The following is a 21,195-nucleotide window of genomic DNA, read 5'->3' as shown; positions in this document are numbered from 1 at the left end:
AATGATATGTGGCTTAATTTATATAAATAAAATATAAAATAGCCAACCATTTTTATTTTTAAATATGGTTCGTTAATCCTTAGTTTTTAACTATTAAAAAATTAAAAAGATAGATTTTTAGGATAAATTTCTATAAATAAAATATTTTAAATTAATATATAAACAAATTTAGTTTTTTCAATTTGAAAAACAAAATAAATTATAGTTTTTTCTTATATCTGAAAATTTATCTATAACTTTGTTATTAAATATTTTGAATTATATATAAATTTAGTTTAAGATTTTGAATTATATATAAATTTAATTTATTATTTAAAATCTCTATCATCGATATAGGTTTAAGTGTCTATCATCAATATAGGTTTAATATTATTAAAAGTAACTCTATGTTTAATAGTGTCCCACATTCTCGATTTGACACTGAGTTCAGTCATAATGGTTTATCTGCTTATGACTTCACCCACAGCAGTCGCAGTGACCTGACACAAAAATAATCGGCATTCAGTGTGACTGTCTATCACTGTTTCGAATGAGACGATCCTTCAGTATTAACCATAAAAAAAACCTAGAAAATTACGCCATTACTAAACTTTTATTGCACGACTTGTAATTGCAGGTCACTTATTTCGTAAAACTTGTTCCACAATTATCATCAATGGGCACAGCCATCTTGTTTTGCACTTTAAGGAATGTTCTTTACCATTAAAACAAACACCCACGAGAGTATGAATGCCTGCCTACAATAAGTGCGAGCATAAAATGCAAGTAGCTTGCCAGAATCTGCATTATGTGAGCCATGAAATATCTAAAAATGATGACTTAGATATACACAAATTCGCCACGGTGAACATCAGTCGCTCAAGATCAAGTAACCATTAAAAAGGAGGAAATCGGTCGAGAGTGCTTGCTCAGAGTGTCTTACAAAGCGCACGGGAAGCTCAAATCTGTGTGTAGAAGCTGGGAGGCTATGCTGACTAGCCCCCGGTTCTATGCGGAAAGGAAGATTACTGCGACGAGCGAGCAGTTGATATGCCTTGTTCAGGCTAATTCTCAGGGGAAGTCGGCAGAGGGTAAACGGCTGGGAGCACCTGCTAATGGGCTAACTCTATTTGACCCTCTGCAGGGCGTCTGGGACAGGCTGCCTCTAATTCCCCAATTTTCCGATGGGATTCCCCTGTTTTGTCACTGCGTTTGGGTGGATCAGAAACATGTTGTAATTGGAGGATGGCATCCCTCTCACTGGGAGACAACGAATTCTGTTTTTATCTATGATTTCAAGTCCAGTACATGGCGCAGGGGAGCCGATATGCCCAGGGTTCGATCCTTCTTCGCTTACTCTGTTTCCCCTTATCGGCTTATCTATGTTGCCGGAGGACATGATGAGAATAAAAACGCTCTGTTGGCTGCAGAGGCTTACGATGTGGAAGAAGACAAGTGGGAAATTCTGCCTCCCATGAGCCAAGAGCGAGACGAATGCCAGGGAGTCTTTATGGATGGGAAATTCACTGTGATAAGTGGATATGCCACAGAGTCGCAGGGTCGATTCGAGAGGAGTGCGGAAGTATACAATCCCAGTACAGGCGTTTGGAGCAGAGTGGAGAACATGTGGAGTATTGGGAGATGCCCCAGGTCGTGTGTTGTTGCGTTTGGGAATTTGTATTTCTTCCATAGGCAACAAGTGATGTCTTATAATAGTAAAGAGAATGTTTGGGAAGTGGTGGCATCTCTTCCTGGAGATATGAATATCGTTACTTGCGCAACAGTGTGGTCTGACCAGATATTTGTAAGCGGTTCTGCTTGCAGTGATGGCGATCAGGTAACTAACTCTGAGCAAGGGCTTTACACCTCTTGTTTTTTAATATCAAAAGGCTACGTCTCAATACAAGTCCAAATGTTCTTAGATTATTTCGGCCAAAGCATCAGTTGCCATAAATAAATACTCTTATTTACGGATGAAGAATCCAATTATGCCAAGAAAAGAGAATAATAACCTGTTAGGCTGTTAAAAACAATGTGCTAACAACAATGTGCAAACTGCACATTTCACAAGTCAAGCACATAACTGGGGAACATGAAACTCAAATCTCTCTAAATTAGTCCAAAAGTTAGTAGAAACTAGACAAGCTCTTACAATCCATTAATGAAACCACAACTTTAACTTCACTCAGAATATCCAACCATATCAAAATACAAAACATTGGTTGATCATATAACTACACTCCATGAAATAAAATTTTGAAGATTAATTATTTGAATTCTTTCGGACAGCTCGAGAGATTCTGTGTCAATGTACAATGTAATATACAAAAGCTGGACCAAACTTATGGAACTCTAGGTTTTTAGGTAAACCATAGCCTCCTCTGAAGTCAATGGCCAGAATAACCTAAGAGCCAGTTGTTAACTTCCCAACATATATACGCGTGGTAAGGAGGAAAGCATTCATACACCAGAAATGGTGAAAATATATTCCTAGACTTGAATCTACATTTCATGAACAGACGTGTCTCAAGACATGTTAACAGGGGACTATAATACAAAATGACAAAAGAAAAGGTTCTTCACATACTGACAAGTTGGGCTTCAACTGTCTAATGGGGCACCCTTTAAGATCACAAGAAAACATGCAAATAAGCCAATTCTCCTGTCAATGCAATTTACTACTGGCTGGTCTAGATTAACCTGGCTCTGATGTTGTTCATCTTTTTAATAAATTCATGTGCCTGCACAACAGCTCTGAATACTACTAGCAACAAGTTAGCTGGATGGCGAAGGTTCTCAAAGATTCAAACTGAGACTATCGTTAGATTAAGGTTGCACCACCCTTGTTGTCGATTGCCCATGCAATCCGGGTGGAGGGCTAGTTGCAGGGCTAATAGGTCCTGCGGCTAATGGGATTGAAGGCTGGTGGATAGAAATTGGACGCATTTGACCAGAATGAACAGCAGTTGAACTCACAGAAGTTGATTTTGCATGTTGATTGCATTTACAGTGGATGCCAATCCACTGTTCTGAGTTCTACCACCAGAGGATAGTGCCATAGACAGGTTTAGTCCACCTGGACCGCTCATCCCTTCTGCCATATCGCCTCTTGAATTTTTCAGGCTTCCTGAAGACAGGATGATAGAAGATGCCTGAGGAGAAGAAGCATTGAAAGGGATTCTGTTCTGAACAGATGTACATAAATCAGCAGGATTTTGTAACATTTGAACTCTATTTATCTGATCTTGATTCAAGACATCTGCCCAAAAGTAGTCAAATAATCAATAGCTGATCAGAGAAACACCTATATACGACACACGCTTGGAAAGGTTTATGTCAATAGATTGCTAAATCACTAAATGAGGATTACTAAAAGATGTTTGTGGGGAATTTGATCCCCGCATTTGCTGTTTCTGATAGAGTCCCGATGCTTGATGAGCAGATTGAGGTGAAAACTAGGATTGTTGTACTGCTTGTTGCTGCAGATACAAACTATGGGTAGAGAGCAATTTCCGTGGATTGATATGATATGGCTAGCTCTTTAATCCAACTAGCTGTCCAGATGCCACTTAGGCAGTAAGTTCTGTTCTGCAGCACTCAAGTTTATGGACGGAAAATTTCCATTCCATTCTAAGTTCCTCCACCAGAAACGCACACACTGGTAAAAAAACAACAGTTTACAACTCATCAACCTTCGCATTGTGTTCCCTATAAACATAGTGGAAGAGCATCTCCTGTTACCACATTTTTTCCATTTGCGACACTTCAACATAAGTTTTCGAGCATGCAGCTCTACCTAATTATTGCTATTAAAACCTAAGTGCTCCTTGAAAGAGCATCTCAAAGTCGGAGAAATAAACAGAATATCACCCATGCCACATAGACTCAGATTCCTTTGACTTACCCCAGGGATAAGATTGATCTGTCTCCAGGATTCCAATATCTCATGTTGGCTTTGTGCTAGGCATGTGCTTAAGTCCATATATAAATATGATTTATAAAATACTTCCAGTGGGAGTAAGTCATGTTCTCAAAGAGAATATGATTCCTTGTGATCCACAATGCCCAGCAAAAAGTACTTTGCAGTGCTCTATGATGAAGCAATAAGGATTCCTCCATCCACTTTTGAAAGCTTTCTGTAAGGTAGGATTCTTCCAAGAGGCCCAGGTACCTGTTAAGGAGGAGGCCTCCTTCCAAACTTCCTTGGCAAATATACAATCAAAGAGAGTACGCTGAAGAGATTCCTCCCATGATTTAAAAAGTAACCTGAGCCCAAATAAGCTTTCTTTTGTAATATAACCCAAGTGGGAGCTTTGTTTCTAAGAGCTAACCAGAAGAATAACCTGGCCTTCAAAGGAGTGGATTTTCCACAATGGTATTCAGTACCAACACTCTTCTCGATGCTCTGCTATGAGCATGGCTTCGTAACTAGTGCACACTGTATAAACCTTATAGGGTTTTGAGGCCAGACAAGTTCATCTTCTTGCAACCTTAATTTTATAGAACAAATAGACAACTATTCATCTTTGAGTCTCATTACTCTGCCAAATGTCCTTCAAGATCCAATTCTCTTGCCTGCATCCAACCCTGGTTCCAGAAATTTGCATTACCTTCAGCTGAAGCATCTGCTAAAGGCACAATGCCTTTGAATCTGAGGATACCAATTAGATCATTCGACAACCTATGTTCTCCTTTTTCTGGCCAGATTATCAGGGAAAAGCAAGAGTAAGAGCTTTCTAAATTATAGAAGCTCCTTCTACTGACTTTGTTCTGGCTCTGATCCGATCTTCAAAGGAAAGGGGATGGATATACTTTGATTTAATTACATCTTGCAATAACCGTGGACAGTGTATGACCTTCCAAAGGCTCACAACTGCCTTTGTATAGGCTAACACTAGGAATATTTGAATATTTTCTCAGCTAACCTCCATTTGTTCCTATACAAAATTATGGGCGAGGGGGGCATGCTCTTTGGATATTAGAAACTATAACATAAGCCGAGGACATAATTTTAACAGCTAACAATACTAAGATTGTAAATATTGACCGAATATTTATCCCTAAGACTAATGCACGGGTATAAACTGCAAATTTAAAGTTAAGATAGTAGAAGATTGTATTGTCGTTTATGTATGAAAAAATAAACAACTGTAATTGATTTTTTATCTTGACGAACTTAATAATCGTGTTGAAATTTCATTTGAACTCAAGTACAGGTTTTAAATCCATCAAAATTTTCATATTCACCAGTGCTTTAACAATCGCATTCAAGTTTCATTCAAGCTCAAGTCCAAGTTTCTCATCCAAGAATATCTTTTGCTGGAAATCTTTGAGTTGATAGTAAGAGAAGATGAAGAGTGCGAGACTGCCCAATACGATTCCGTTGTAATGGCCAACATATTTCTCAATTCATCAATATAAATTACAATATGTTCTCTGATATAAAAACATTTTGTCATGGTAGCATTGCTAGTTTTTACCTAGAAAGCAATGAACAAGTGCTCCAGACAACTCTCTTTTACAAAAAAAATAAATTCAAGACGAGAAGAAACATCAATTTTATTTCTCACACTTTAATATTTGCCACAGGTACCTTGAACCAATACCTTGCACATAGAAGCCAACTTTTGTAGGTCCATAGAGTGGTTCATTACTTGACAACTTTTATCATGGAAGCCTCGACGAGCCAAGTATGTCAATATTGTTGATCTTACAAGTTTGTCAACGATGGTAGGAGACAGTTGTACTTTAAATGAGTCAAGTGGGATGCTCAAAGATTGTGGTGGAGAAAGAGCTTGGTTCGTGAGATTTCAGAGTGAATAGAATTGCCAATAATGTTAATTTTGTAATGTAAGTGTTAAGGGAAGGACTTAGAAATAACACTTACATTGCAAAATTAATATTACATAAATCACAAATTACGGTTCACATATAAGTCACATTTGTTTGATGTGGTCTTCACTACCACTTCTAGCCACTCTAAAATCTCATGGACCACGCTCTTTCTCCACCACAATCTTCGAGGTTCCCACTTGACTCATTTAAGGTACAATTGTCTCCAACCATCATTGACGAACTTGTAAGATCAACAATATTGACATACTGAGCTTGTCGGGGCTTCTGTGATAAAAGCTATCAAGTAATGAACCACTCTATGGACCTACCACCATATGTTAGATATTTTGCTTTTGGCTATCTGTCAATTTTTAAGACGGTAGTCTCAATACTAAATTTGTTTAGACGTTGATCATACAACTCGATCGGTCCAACACACAAGGATCTCATACTCTAACCAGTAGTCATTGTTCAAGGGTTTCCAAGCACCAAGAACAACAAACTGTAACACTATGTAAACACAATCAAATCAATGATATGTTCAAGGGTTTTCGAGCACCAAGAACCACTCATTTGAATTATGCAGCACTAGTTCTGCACCTTCAGTTTTACAATACAAAATAAATATGGCGCAAAACAAAATCGCTAAATTCTATAGAAACATCCACATTTTCTGCACCTATGCATGATACTCTACAATGAATCCAAACACAACTTGATCACAGTCTTAAAATCGTGGCTTCACTTTGGTAGGACAAAATACGAAGGCTCAATGACATGTAGAAAACTGTAAATCTCCCGTTGACAAAACGACTGGGGCTGATATCCGAGAGCCATTGCCGAATTCGACCACTACATGTTAATCGTGAACAATGATCTAAAACACATTACAATAATTGTCCAGGATTCAACCCCTTGCTTCAGATTTGGGGATAACCTCGCATGAAGATGGCGGAACCACATTTCTCTGTAAAGCAAACATGATTGTTATCGGAACAATGGCCTCCACCGAGGGCCATGGGGATTACTGTATCTTTGTTTTAAGACAATGAGCTCTCTTGTGCCACCTTGCAACTATCTATGACAAGCAGGCTTGACCTTGAATCATTACTAAAGCAATTCACTATACAATTAATCTATGTACCTACTCCGGCAAGAACTAACGGGCCTGTCATTGGGCATTAAATGCCCGGCTACATGCGCCCCCATAGCTTTTTAACACACACACTATTATTTTTTATTTATCTATCACCGCGTGCGTGTTATAAAAAGCTATCGGGGCGCATGTAGCCGGCATTTAATGCCCAATGGCAGACCCGTTAGCTCTTGCCCTCCAACAATTACGAAATATAGCCTCGTGGAAGAAATGCCCCGTCCCCATTATATCGCAATTGGCCAACAGTTTGCATCACCACGTCCTTTCCGTCGCATCTGCTATATTGAATATTCCTATATCAATGTTTATGATCTCACCGCCTGCAATTTATACACAGCAACAACTCGTTTCTCTACAGATTTGATCGACAAACAGACACATCAAATCATAACTCCTTACTCTCCGTGAGCACTATAGCCCTGATGACCCTGGCCCCTCCAGTACGGAATTTAAACGCAAAAGGGCTCTGATACCAATAAAAAACTCAGAGATGCGGACACAATTAATTTTTCTATTACTCATCAAACTAGGGTTTATGAGATTCAATAGATTCCAAACAAGAAAAAGATCCAATAGATTCCAAACAAGGAAATTGTTTGTTGAAAAAATATCTCAACAACCCAAGCAACCAACAAAGAAATTGTTTGTTGAAAAAATATCTCAACAACCCAAGCAACCAACAAACCAAATCTACCTGTATAAGCCTTATTTTAAATTCCCCATTATATAGTTGAGGGTATCTTTTGTAATCGGATATACAACAACTAGATAAAATAGGATAGTGAAGATCACAACCCATAAAACAGCAACCCAACCAGTGATTAAGCCGAAACTACAGAGGCTAAAAGGACCTTTCACAAAAGTTTTGCGTGCAAGAGTGATACAGGACATAATAGGCAGAGCATATGCAATGTACAAACCACTTTTTGCAACTTGCAATTGAGACCATAGGCCGGAATGCAACAATACTGCCCAGCAATTCTGCCTCATCTGTTGCACCTTTAGTTACTGTTCCTTTCCTTAATGTTAGATAAAGTATTTAAAAAATAATTTAAATATATGTTCTACTGTTGCAATTAAAAACTCTTGCAGGTTTTGCGTCTATAAGCAAGTCCTAAGACTCTTATTTTTTATTCTACCATCTAAATCACTATAGTCTCAAAAGAGAATAATTATTGCTTACGTGATTTATTTTTGTTCCAGGTGGTCTGAGGGATCACTGTCTTAGTTCTCAAAGCCTTTTTATTGTTACTTCATGTTCTCATCTTGTTTTGGTAACAATTTTCCTTTCAGTTTTAAATCTTTTATTTCAAAAAACCCGAACCAATTCTGCATTATTAGCAGCTTCTTCTGATACTGTTCCTTTTTTGGGTTTACATAATTTGGGAGTGGTTCCTCTGTTGCATCTTTGACAAGAGGTCCATTCTCTCGTGGACATTACTTGATTTGTTGTTCTGCCTGATTGTCTTTGTCTGAGGGTTTTCGTCTCTTCCCACCGGTTGTCTTGTTTCAGGATAGAGGAACCAGACCAATTTTACTGACTGAGAGATAGGGTTGTTATCTATGTTCCCTTTGTTTCCCTCCATTTACCTACAAGAAGGATTCCCCACAGGACCCTGAGCTGCACTGTTTCTTAACCTGCAACATTAGCATCCACGTCCCCATTTGGGCACACTATCTAGCTGTCCAAAGAACGACCCACACCCATGTTTTGAGGATTCTCCCTAGCGTTCTTGAACAGATTGTTGGTAATTGACAACAAGTAAATGTAAATTTGGGTAAATTGTATTAGTTATAGACAAGTCAGTTTCATACCGAATCAGCAGTTATGTAACTGAGGAGGCTCATATAAAACTAATGAATGCCCGAACTATTGTAACGGAGAATCATTTATTGATTGAATAGATTCCAATCCCTTGCCCCGTGGATGTTTCCTTGACACTCTGTCAGGGTTTTACCATGTAAATCCTGAGTTATTACTTGTGTGTTTGTTGTCGGTTTCATTTCTTTCTTGTTTAGATAACCTCCATTAACTACACAAATGTGTACGAGAGCTTGACAGATTTCTTCGTGTTGTTGTTTTATTAGAGTCTACGAGTAATTCAACCTTCTCAGCTCCATATCCACCAAGCTCCTGGATGACAAAATCTTCAACTGTTTATCTTCTAAGGTCCAGAATGGGAGTGCCACTTATTTTTTCTTGATGCATTCAGTAGCAGATTGAATGTAACCTCCTGCTCTCTTGTTTCTGTTGTTTTGAGACCAACTATCCTGTGTTTTTTGAGGAATAAAACTTTTTCTTATGAAGATCTCTGAACCAATTCTCTAGCATCTGTTGCTCCTTAGCCACTGTTCCTTTCCTTTGTTTCTAATATAGGACCTAAAATATAATTTAGATCTATGTTCCAATGTTACAGCAAAACCTATTGCAGCTTTTTCTTGTATAAACAATTCCAAGACTTTTCTGTTTCTTAAGAGACCCATTATTACTTATGTGATGTGGTTTTTGTTCCTGAAGGTTTGACAAACACTCATTTTTATTTTGTGTTTCATTTACGGCTGCTCTTGTGGAAGCTTGTTAGTCATACCATCTAGCAGTCAGCCATAAAGCCAAAGCAAGTGATGAAATAACCGAGGAAGTACGCCGTGAAATATTTGTCATTTAATTTTACAGACCGGAGTTTTTGTTCTATGCACACTGGTTCGGACACATTACTAGTGCATGGACCAAACCCTGCCTACAGTGAATCGAATCAGCTGAATACATTACAGTCCGCTTACCCGCCACAAAATAAATCTTCCTTGGTCTGGGAGAAAACCGCGGTCGGACTAAATCGCATTGGCTTGACATAACTCCAACTTTAATCGATCACCCAGTAGACAGTCTTTAGCTATGGGTCTTATTTATTGTAACAGACCCATTTGGACAATATGCAATAATTCTGAACTTAGACCCAAAGTTACTATAAACCAGGCAAGCGTTGGGGATCCATTAATGCAACCGCAAATTTAACTTCACTCAGAACATCCAACCATATCAAACTACAAAACATTGGTTGATCATATAACTACACTCCATGAAATATAATTTCAAAGATTAAATATTTGAATTCTTTCAGACAGCTTGACAGATTCCTTATCAATGTAATATACAAAAGCTGGACCCAACTCATGGAACTCCAGGTTTTTAAGGTAAACCCTGGCCTCCTCTGAAGTCAATGGCTAGAATAACCCAATGGTCAGTTGTTAACTGAACAACATATATATCTGTTGTAAGAAGAAATAAATCATTCATACATCATAAATGATGAAAATATATTCCTGGACATGAATCTACATTTCATGAATAGGCCTGGCCTGTCTCAATAAATGTTAACAGGAGATTATAATATAAAATGGCAAAAGAAAAGGTTGAGAGAGTGTATATTTCCACAGTTAATAGAAAATTTCAGATAAAACTGTGTGGAGGATGTTTAATCCTGTCCAACACAGTTTCATCCGAAAAATTCTATCAAAAAAGAAAGGTTCTCGACATACTAGTGATTGGGCTTCAAATGTCTAATGGAGCACCTTTTAACATCACAAGAAAACATGTAAATAAGCCAATTCTCCTGTGCTATGCAATTTATTGCTGGTTGGTCTAGATTAACTTGGATCTCATGGTGTTCATCCCTTTTCATAAATGCGTGTGCGTGCACAGCAGCTCTGAATACTGCTAGCAGCAAGTTAGCTGGATGGCGAAGGTTCTCAAAGATTCAAACCAGAGACTATTGTTGGATTAAGGTTGCACCACACTTGTTGCAGCTTGCCCATGCAATCCAGGTGGAGTGCTAGTTGCAGGTCTAATAGGTCCTGCCGCTAATGGGACTGAAGGCTGGTGAATTGGAGGCATTTGACTAGAATGCCAATGCACAACAGTTGAACTCATAGAAGTGGATTTTGCATGTTTCATTGCATTTACACTGGATGCCAATCCACTGTTGTGAGTTCTAACACCAGAGTATACAACTGTTTTGCTCTGCAGAAATTTCAGATGCATTTCTAAATGTTTTCGTATCTTGAGAAGGTACAACTGCATGTGGGCTATCTGATTGATGTTTGACACTATACTGTACATGTAATTCACTCCAAGAGATCCACCACGATTAATCTTTGTTGGGCCACCACCCAACGTTAATGTTGGAGAGGCAAGCGACAATGTCCCGGAATTGGATGATGTTGATGAACCTGGCTGCATTTGTTGCTCTTCCTGCTGTTGACGCAGATGAGGATTACTGAAAGATGTTTGTGGGGAATTTGATCTTTGCATTTGCTGTTTCTGATGGAATCCCTATACTTGATGAGCAGATTGAGGTGAAAACTGGGATTGTTGTACTGCTAGCTGCTGCAGATACGGACTATGGGTAAAAAACAATTGCTGTGGATTGATATGATATGGCTGGCTCTTTAATCCAACTGGCTGTCCAGATGCCACTAGAGAGACTGAGTGCTGTGGTTGTTGCTGGTTTGGAGCTGCTTGTTGCCTTTGATTGTAATCAAGATCCGCAAATTCATTAAAAATCTAAATATCGATCAGTAGTTCGTTTATCTTAGAAGGATAAGAGTTAAATTTAGATTGAAATGTAGAGGAGAACTGACCCAATTGGTACAGGCGACGAAGAAACGGTCCCTCCCTGTCTTGTTTCAATAAGGATTGCGTAGGCTGTATTGTTTGGATTACAATTAGCAATTGACTATCAATTGGCCAAAACAATGTAAAAAGAGGTTTATAAGATTGTTGAATTGGAAAAGTTGTATTTTGGTTTGAAATAATAATTGTTGTAACAATGTAAAAAGAGGTTTATAAGATTGTTGAATTGGAAAAGTTGTATTTTGGTTTGAAATAATAATTGTTGTATTAAATTTAGGTTGTTTAGTATGTTTGTGTTAAATTGGTAATACACAATTAAGATAATATTTGAAATATTGAGATGATGAAAGTTCTATAATTTGTTTATACATATCAAACATGCGGTGGTGTCATATGCACATTTTTCTTAACAATGAGAAATGAGATCTTCTTGTCACCTACAATATAAGATGTGGCAACTATTCAAAGGATAATTCTACATCACCTAATGGACTGGCAGATACATGGAGCTTTTGTATGAACTCTCTAGTATGGTATTCACCTAATGTTTTACACTACCAACAAAATAATTTGTCACTTCAAAGGTAAGTGAAACATATTTCCACTCATAAGCAAAGACACCCTTATTGTTTACAATTATGGATAGGCAACACTTTTGGACATCATTTCGAAATCATTTACCTAAGTTTTATCTTTTCATCATTATTTTATAGTAAACCAAAAACATAGACCATGACAGAAAAAACAAATTAAATATTTTTAGTATTCAACCAAAAAAAGTCCACAACCCATTTTTTTAATCTAAATTAAATACTTTTGAAAAATCCTTACCACAAATCAAAGAGTGTTTTTTATTGGAGTTGGGATTTGAAAAACATTTAGCAATGCATGGAGCTTTTGTATGAACTCTCTAGTATGGTGTTCACCCAATTTTTTACATTACCAACAAATTAATTTGTCACTTCAAAGGTAAATGGAACATATTTCGACTCACAAGCAAAAACACTCTTATTGTTTACAATTATGGATAAGCAACGCTGATAGACATCATTTGGAAATCATTTATTTGGACTTTATCTTTTCACCATTATTTAATAGTAAAACAAAAAACATAACCCATGACATAAAAACAAAAAAAAACAAATTAAATATTGATATCAGTCTTTCGGATTAATCACATCGCTAGGATTTGGTCGACGTTTCGAACCAACTAATGTGGTTCATCCTCAGGACAAGGTTCGAACCTTGCCCTGAGGATGAACCACATTAGTTGGTTCGAAACGTCGACCAAATCCTAGCGATGTGATTAATCCGAAAGATTGATATCAACATTATGGATCACAAAAGTCTTAGATCTAAAATTAAATATTTTTAGTATTCAACCAAAAAAACAAAACAAAACAATTAAATATGTTGGCCAAATTTGGATTCATTCTTATGTAAGATCCTCAAATCCAGGTTCCATTTCACGCCCGGATTCCATGAGGGAGACAGATAAGACACGAGTATCTCTAACAAATATTGTCTCTACCTTGTGGCCTACAAGTAATGCCATTCAAAACTTGGGGGAAAACTGTGTTGTGATTGGGAGGAATTTCTTATGAAAAATGGGAAGAAAGAAGCAAAAGAATGATCATTAAAAGGAAACGTTGCTAGAGATATGGAGGAGAGGGTATTTAAAATTATATTGTGTTTAGTGTGTTGTCTAATGTTTGGAATATTTAAGTTAATTTCTCGTATAAATTTTACAAATTTACTACTTCAACACCATCTTTATTCCCATATCAATGCTCTTGTTAGCTATTCTTGGAAATTTTACAAATTTACTACTTCAACACCATCTGTATTCCCATATCAATGCTCTTGTTAGCTATTCTTGAAGCATACCTCCGAGTTCACCCAAAATCCCATGAAGAATAGCTTGGATTTTGTAATTTTACAAATTTTCTACTTCAACACCATCTTTATTCCCATATCAATGCTCTTGTTAGTTATTCTTGAAGTAGACTTCAGAGTTCACCCAAAATCCTGTGAAGAATAGCTTGGATTTTGTTCTGATGTGGTACTTACGCTGAAGACTTGCTTGGGTTTTGTTTTGATGTGGTATTGATGCAAAAGATTGAATGAATATGTATTAAGTGAAGAGGTGGTTTTCATAGACTAATACTCAAAATTAAATATCTTAAAAGAATAATTCAATATACAAACTATGAAATTTCTTAGATTACTTGTTGACTTACTTGGGAAACATTGAAAAAGCACTACCACTAATTGGTTCTAGTAACAATTAAAAAATAATATCGATCAATTGTCTTGACTTTACCAGCCATTGCAGTTGCCCAAATTCCTATGCATTGTGACTGTTGCAGTAACTCTTGGGATACTTTTGTTTAAAACTAGCCTTTTAGTATGACATGTTCATGTTTAGTGTTTCTTAGATTACTTGCCGACTTACTTGGGAAACACTGAAAAAGCACTACCACTAACTGGTTTTAGTTACAATTAATCTTAAGAAAATCTTCAACATGTTTACCTCTAAAATAAAAAATAATATCAATCCACTCTCCTGACTTTACCAACTATTTGAGTTGCCCAAATTCCTACGCATTGTAACTATTACAATAATTCTTGGGATACTTTTGCTATGTTCATGTTTCATGTTTAAATTGCTATGTAGCAATGTAGACAAATTATGCTTTTCCTTTAAGCCTGAGAAGTTCCAACTCCAGGCATCAATGGAAACTTCAGCCATGTTAAGAACTTAAATTCCTAACAGGTACATACTTTTGAATTTGCACCCCACTAATGAAAACCTAAAGCCATGACTCTCCTCAATTCCCATTTCTTGTTCAGTTGATTCAAAAGTCTTGCAGGTTTTGTAGAGGCGCTTCGTCTATTCAGACTAATGCACATCATTCAATTTTTATCTGTCTCTGGTCGATGAATCTTCAAAAATGCATCAAAAGAATGTAGAATAGTGGGATCCGATGGTCCCACTCTGTGCGTCATGGCCCCATTTATGCATAAAATTGCCCCCCCACTTAAAACTTCCCCCCAAGAAATTTGTAGCAAAGTGTGCAAAGAAAGTCCCTAAAGTCAAAATCAAAGACATGAAAAATCCAAATTCAAGAAGATATGACGAGTGAGAACATTGGTATGGTAGTTAATATGTACAAGAACAATTAAGAGTTTTTATTGCATAATGAAGGGAACAAAATTGAACTCAGAGAAAATTTTGCACTCACCAATAAGGCATCTCTACTATAAGGCATAGGGAACAAACCAGAAAAATTAGGATATACAACATCGAGTCTTCTTGGCATCCAATATTACTAAAAAAAAATAGAATCAACAAAACACAACATCCTTTTGAAGCTTCTCCATAAATAATTATTAACACAACCTTCTCTACTGTGTTTTTAAGGAGATAATAGAATTTGACCCAAACAAATGCCTATAGACTTCATCATCCAATAATTGTAAGAGGAGATTTGAGAATTTAACCCAGGTAATAAGTACAAAGATAAATAGGTGATTGGGCCATTGTAGAGTTCTATGCCACAAATAGAGATTTCACTCCATCTTGTCTTCGCGAGTTTGTAAAAAACAACCAAAAAAAAACTCCTTAGCACAAAAGCAAAGTCGTATCCCTTTTTACTCATTTATTAAATCACAAAATTAATTTATTATATATATTTGATAAATGATATAATACTAAAAACAAATAAAAAACCCATTTAATTTTAACTTTTCTCCTCATATATGTATAAAACTAAAATATATACCATTTGTATTATATATTATAATACCCAAAAATAAAACATATATCCCACACCATGTATTAACACTAAGAATGTTGTGTATCTCATAAACACTTATTCGCTATAAAACACCATCATATATCCATGTAAGTATGTATTATATCATGTCTAAAGTATAACCTACACGACATAAAGCACATAATCGTTTTATTAACATGGAGAATGTTTAACTCACATTCTTGGACGGCGATAGATAAATGCATTTACGTGGAAGAGGCCAAGAATCAAGATCCTTAACTGCCATATCACATGCAATCCAACTCAAATAACATTTGATTATGTAACGCCAATTGACACCTTAATTCTCGTGTTTTCCACCCATGTAATCATTTCACTTGTTAATGCACAGAGGCAACTATTGTTTCTCTAGACTATCCGCATAAATAAAATTATCAAATAATAAAGATGAGCAATCAGATTGTTTTAGTGCATATCAATCAAGTATTTCTCTAATGTATTTTTCATAATATTTTTCCTTCTTGCAAAAAATCACTAATTTGATTATGCAAATAGATTGATATTCAGAGCTACATAAACGCAAATAACAAATAGTAAATATGTATTATACAATTGTACCTAAATTATATTCTTTGGACAACTAATCACCTAACTTGATCTTGAATAATATAGCTTCTGATAATGTTGTTTTCTTTATGTACAAAGGATGGTTGGGAAGAACTAGTTAGAAGCATGTGGATGTGATGATGCCTCCATTTCATCTGAGATTAATGAACCAATAATGTTTTTCCATGGGAATTCAATTCCATGTTTCTGGTGAGCATTCATTTTCTCGTCCAGTTCCAGAATTATTTTCCATACAAAATTGGGCTTTTCGGACAAATCATGAGACTGGAAGGATGGGAATCCCTTCAAGGAATCCAAAATGGAAATTGCCATGTCTCTAAAACAATTATCCTTGTGCACTTGATAGCTTGATATGATTATGCTTCTTCCTGAATTCCATACTCCCTATACGTTGAAAGGTACACATGGAATATAATCCGATTTAGGTTCAGAGAAGATGCAATAACATCCTTTTCCTATTTTGACCAAAATTTAACCACAAACAAAACTATTTTTTCCTTTTCCTTGGAAGTGGTCTTTGCAGAATGCATGATAGTTTCCAACCATGAACATAATATATTGAAGGAGGTTGGACACCGGAAAAATTGAGTTGTCCTAAATGAGAAAACAATCTTTTCTGATAACCAAACATATACATTTACATCTTATCTCTCCATGGTCTTCTGGAACTTAAAATTTTCTACCTCCACATTGAATTATTTGTTTCCAATTCTACTTTCTGCAATCTTCGGGATCTTCAACACTTTCACAAAAGATACATAAAGTCGCTTATAAGTTGAAGTTGAAATTATAGGTAAAGGTATATCTTCTGTTTCATGTTAGTTTCTTTTGGAAAAAATGAAGAATCTTCCTGGAAATGTTAATATTTAGGCAACAGACAGTGGTGTATGGCACAGAGAAATATCAAGTAAATCAACCATCTAAATACAACCTAACACTTAAGAATAATCTTACTACAAAGCTTATAGATCCAAACTAATTAAAATTCAAGGTTTAAAAAAAGGTGTTTCTTGCCATGTAAAAAGCATTCTAGTATTCTTTGTAATTTACCTGTATAGTTGAACCCTGTAGTCAACCGATCCCCAACAACATTTCTACATAACTGTACCCATTTTGTTTTTCTTTTACTAGACAATTAATGTATAGGAGACATGTTTTCCTTTTTGTTTCAGCGTGTGTACAGAACTAAATACTAAAATTGCTATGTTTCAAAGCTACATTCTTGTGTACATTTGAATTTCCTTTAAATGAAAACTGTAACTACTTTGTATAATTTTAGAATGTAGCACTAGAAGTATATTAAGATATGCAATCACAAGACATTTTTTCAATAGCATTTTCAATACTGACGATATTGAAAGCAGGTGACATGGATTTAAATATAGTACAACATAATGGAAATATTATAGCCTGAACAAGGGTGGGACGAGTTGGTGATGGGACTTGATTTCATATTGCTTATATCCTCCTACACTATGGGCATATGGGTGATGCCTCCAAAGATTTGAACACAGGTGGGACTACTGCAAATTGATTCCAAACACCAAAAATCCAAAGGCCAGAGTTGGTGATGGGACTTGCTTTCATATTGCTTATATCCTCCTTAGATATCTATATTTATAATCATAAAATTGACTTCACCACAATAAAAATGATTCTGTATAAGAGCTTTGTACTGCTTTGCTATCTTCTGCAGTCATATGCTTTCATCAAATCCCATAGAGGGTTACATTTGTAAAAGCAATGCACAATTTACACATTCCCATACCAAAGGACAAAATCTAATTACATAGAAAGTAATGACCTTGCTTTCATTTTTCTGTACATAAAAATAATACGGATGCCGACACCAGAATGACACTGAAATCACCAAATTTCAACTAGAAATTCATGGATCCGCTCGCTGTTAATTTTGAACAACACTAGGAATTGCAAGCCAACTTGCTACCTGTAAAATTGTCACTCTGAAACAATGTGTAGAATTATTGAATATTTTTGGGAAACACCTTATGACACACAAAAGATTTTGAGGTAATGTTATGGAAGTCACAAGAATTACAATGTTATTCATATTTACAACACGTTACTTAGAACTTTATAATCTTTATGTCATGGTGAAGAGTTTGCCCCTCAGAGTTCCTAATCAAGTTAGCAAAAAATCTGAGTGTTGCGCTCTAAGGCTCCCTTGTCTTAGTTCTCATGAGTACTGAAGAAGAGTCAAAACTTGAATATGATAAAATCAAATATTTTTAGTAATGATATCATAACTACAAAATTTCACACACACACACACACACAGATCATGCTAAAATCAAGGCACATAATCTCAAATCTCTACTTTAAACTTTTAAATGCTTATCATTCTAGACTATTTAAATATGTGAAGAACATTAAAGCAAGCCTTAAAAAATATGATATATTGAAAACGTTAGTAGTGAGGAGTTCAATGACCAAAAGAACAATTGTATCATATCATTGCAAATGTGCACATCAAACAAGTACAAATTTCACACAATATGCAACTTATTTGACCAATTTTTTTAGCAATAAAGCATCAACCCTAATTGCATGTCTTATATCATAAGTAATTTTAGACATCCTCTCTTTTTCCAACATAAAAATCCTTCAATACAAGAATGCTTAGACAAAGAGGTGAGGATCATCCAGCGTATTTCTTTCCCACCCACTTGTCTTCATTATCACCGAATGCAAGAGGAAGGCATGAAGCCAGACCATGCCACTTATGTTGCAGTACTATTTTCTTGTAGTCATGCATGCTTAGTGGATGAAGGCTTGCAATACTTTGAATACATGAAACAAGTTTACCATATCACACCTCAGATGGAACACTACGGATGCATGGTTTTCATTCTTTGAGGCACCGAGAAATTATATGAAGTGCAAAATTTCATTAAAAAGTGCATTTAGAACCTGATGCTGGTATATGGGCAGCCTTGCTTAATGCACGTTTAATCCATGACAACTTGGAGCTAGGAGAGTATGTGGCAGTGCAACTCCTTGAAGTAGAGCCCAGAGATGCTGGAAATTATGTTCTATTGTCAAATGTCTATGCTGCAGCTGGCAGGTGGGATGATGCAGTAAAGATGAGAATGATGATGAAAGACATTGGCTTGAAAAGGATGCCAGGATGCAGTTGGATCGAACTCAACAACAAGGTTCATGCATTTCTTGCTGGAGACAGATCAGATACACAATCTCAAAAAATTTATGCCACATTGATGAGTTTGCATCTGCATATGGAAGAGGCAGGTATGAAGCGCAAAATTTCATTAAAAAAATGCATTTAAAACCTGGTGCTGGTATATGGGCAGCCTTGCTTAATGCATGTTTAATCCATGACAACTTGGAGCTAGGAGAGTATGTGGCAGCACGACTCCTTGAAGTAGAGCCCAGAGATGCTAGAAATTATGTTCTATTGTCAAATGTCTATGCTACAGCTGGCAGGTGGATGATGCAGTGAAGATGAGAATAACAATGAAAGACATTATCTTGAAAATGATGCCAGGATGCAGTTGGATTGAACTCAACAACAAGGTTCATGCATTTCTTGCTGGAGACGGATCAGATACTCAATCTCAAAAAAATTATGCCACATTGATGAGTTTGCGTTTGCATATGGAAGAGGCAGGGTATATACGAGGCACAAGCTTTGTAATGCATGTTGTATAGGAGAAAGAAAAGGAATACATCCTGTGTGGCCACAGTGAAAAGTTGGCCGTTTCTTTTGGAATTATTAGTCCCTACCCTCGGACACCTATCTGGATCACCAAAAACCTTCGTGTTTGTGGTGACTGCCATAATGCCACAAAGTTTATCTCCAAGATTGTTGGGCAAAAATAACTGTTAGGGATGCAAACCGTTCCACCATTTTAATGCTGGGATCTGTTCTTGTGGGGAGAGTTTAAGAGATGTTGAGCTGTATTTACTATTTGCTAAAGGATGTGCAAAGCATTGCAATGGATGTTATCGTTATATCTAGTCAAGAATCATAAATGCTTTGGCTGTTCATATGTGGGGTGCTCTTGACAAAGTCTTGAATATAAAACAAGAATAGAGTCTCATTCTCTCTTGAACCACAGTTGCAATAGTTCTTTTGGCCAGCGAAGTCTGCAAAGAAAGCAGGTGGGTAAATGCGCAGAAGTAGTACTTCCAAAACCTATTGATCTTGTTTTCTTTTTGCAGTATGCTTCACATATAATGTCTGATAAGAAGCTTATGTTTGACTGGTTTTGGATGCTGCACAAACTTTTTCATTGATAGCTGCAACCTTAATGTCACTTGCTGAACACATTGGAGCATTTTATGCTCTCTCAAGGTATGTAGGTGCCTCACCTCCCATACATTTGGATTTGAAACTTTATTGGATGGGTTGTTTGTAACTGTATATGAGTCCACATTACCAGTTGGGAATGCTAAACTTATGGGAGTGACATGAGTTGGATGCTCATGTAAATAATGTCAACTCAGGTTGGAGAATCATGTTAATGGAGTTCAGGACAACAACCTTTGATGATCACAAGAATACTCTGAACTTTTATCATTTAAAATCATTAAAAAAGGTGTGAGATTATTTTTTTGACATAAAAGAAAACGACATTTACAGATTTTGCTAATTGTTTGATGACATGGGATGATCTATTTACTTTGTGGGTTTATCATTTTTACAAAAAGAAGAGCTCTGTGCTGAGTGCAATATTTTTTTTAGCTCAAACATTTATTCTTGTGCCATAGAAATTTAAAAAATGATTTTGAACCTTTAATAGAATTTCTTGGGAATAAAAGCTAGAGAAATCCAATAGACATGTATTACATCTAAGACATTGTTTTATCAAAACAAGGAAACCCTATTTTGAAAATTGAAATTTATTGATGGCACCAGCAAGGAGATCCATAATTACATTATTAGAAAGGGTTATGAGGTGGATGTTTTTTTGGGTAGTGCTCTCATAGACATGTATTCAAAATGTGGGAACATAGAATATGCCTAGCATGTGTTTGACCGAATGTATGAATGAAACTCTGTATTATATACATCCATGGTTTTAGGTTATGAGCAGAATGGACAAGCCAATGAGGCCTTGGAGCTATTTCGGAAATCGCAACAACGAGGTTTGAAAATTGTCCTATACATGGTGGTAACCATTCTTCTCATATGCTCCCACTTAGCA

At 36.3% G+C, this 21,195-nt stretch overlaps 1 protein-coding gene across 1 annotated transcript; it reads left to right on the top strand.

Moving 5' to 3' along the window:
- The first annotated feature begins 596 nt into the window (after positions 1–596).
- On the top strand, positions 597–9,178 carry LOC149205534 (F-box/kelch-repeat protein At1g80440-like). The gene is made up of 2 exons (XM_089395099.1): positions 597–1,816; positions 9,059–9,178. Exons 1-2 carry the CDS (start codon positions 968–970, stop codon positions 9,110–9,112), a joined length of 903 nt encoding a protein of 300 aa, XP_089251225.1. The 5' UTR covers positions 597–967; the 3' UTR covers positions 9,113–9,178.
- The last annotated feature ends 12,017 nt before the right edge of the window (positions 9,179–21,195 follow it).

Source organism: Pinus tabuliformis, chromosome 1_2 (assembly GCF_031772625.1).
Source record: "Pinus tabuliformis cultivar Carrire ecotype Pingquan chromosome 1_2, CPIR1, whole genome shotgun sequence".
NCBI classification, from domain to species: Eukaryota; Viridiplantae; Streptophyta; class Pinopsida; order Pinales; family Pinaceae; genus Pinus; species Pinus tabuliformis.
This window is presented reverse-complemented; position numbering and strand designations above follow the sequence as displayed.

Excerpts from the sequence above, each read along its gene's own strand:
- LOC149205534 (XM_089395099.1), top strand. The coding sequence starts at position 968 with ATGCTGACTAGCCCCCGGTTCTATGCGGAAAGGAAGATTACTGCGACG. Across the intron at positions 1,817-9,058 it reads CTTGCAGTGATGGCGATCAG|AGTCTACGAGTAATTCAACC; the intron begins GTAACTAACTCT and ends TTGTTTTATTAG.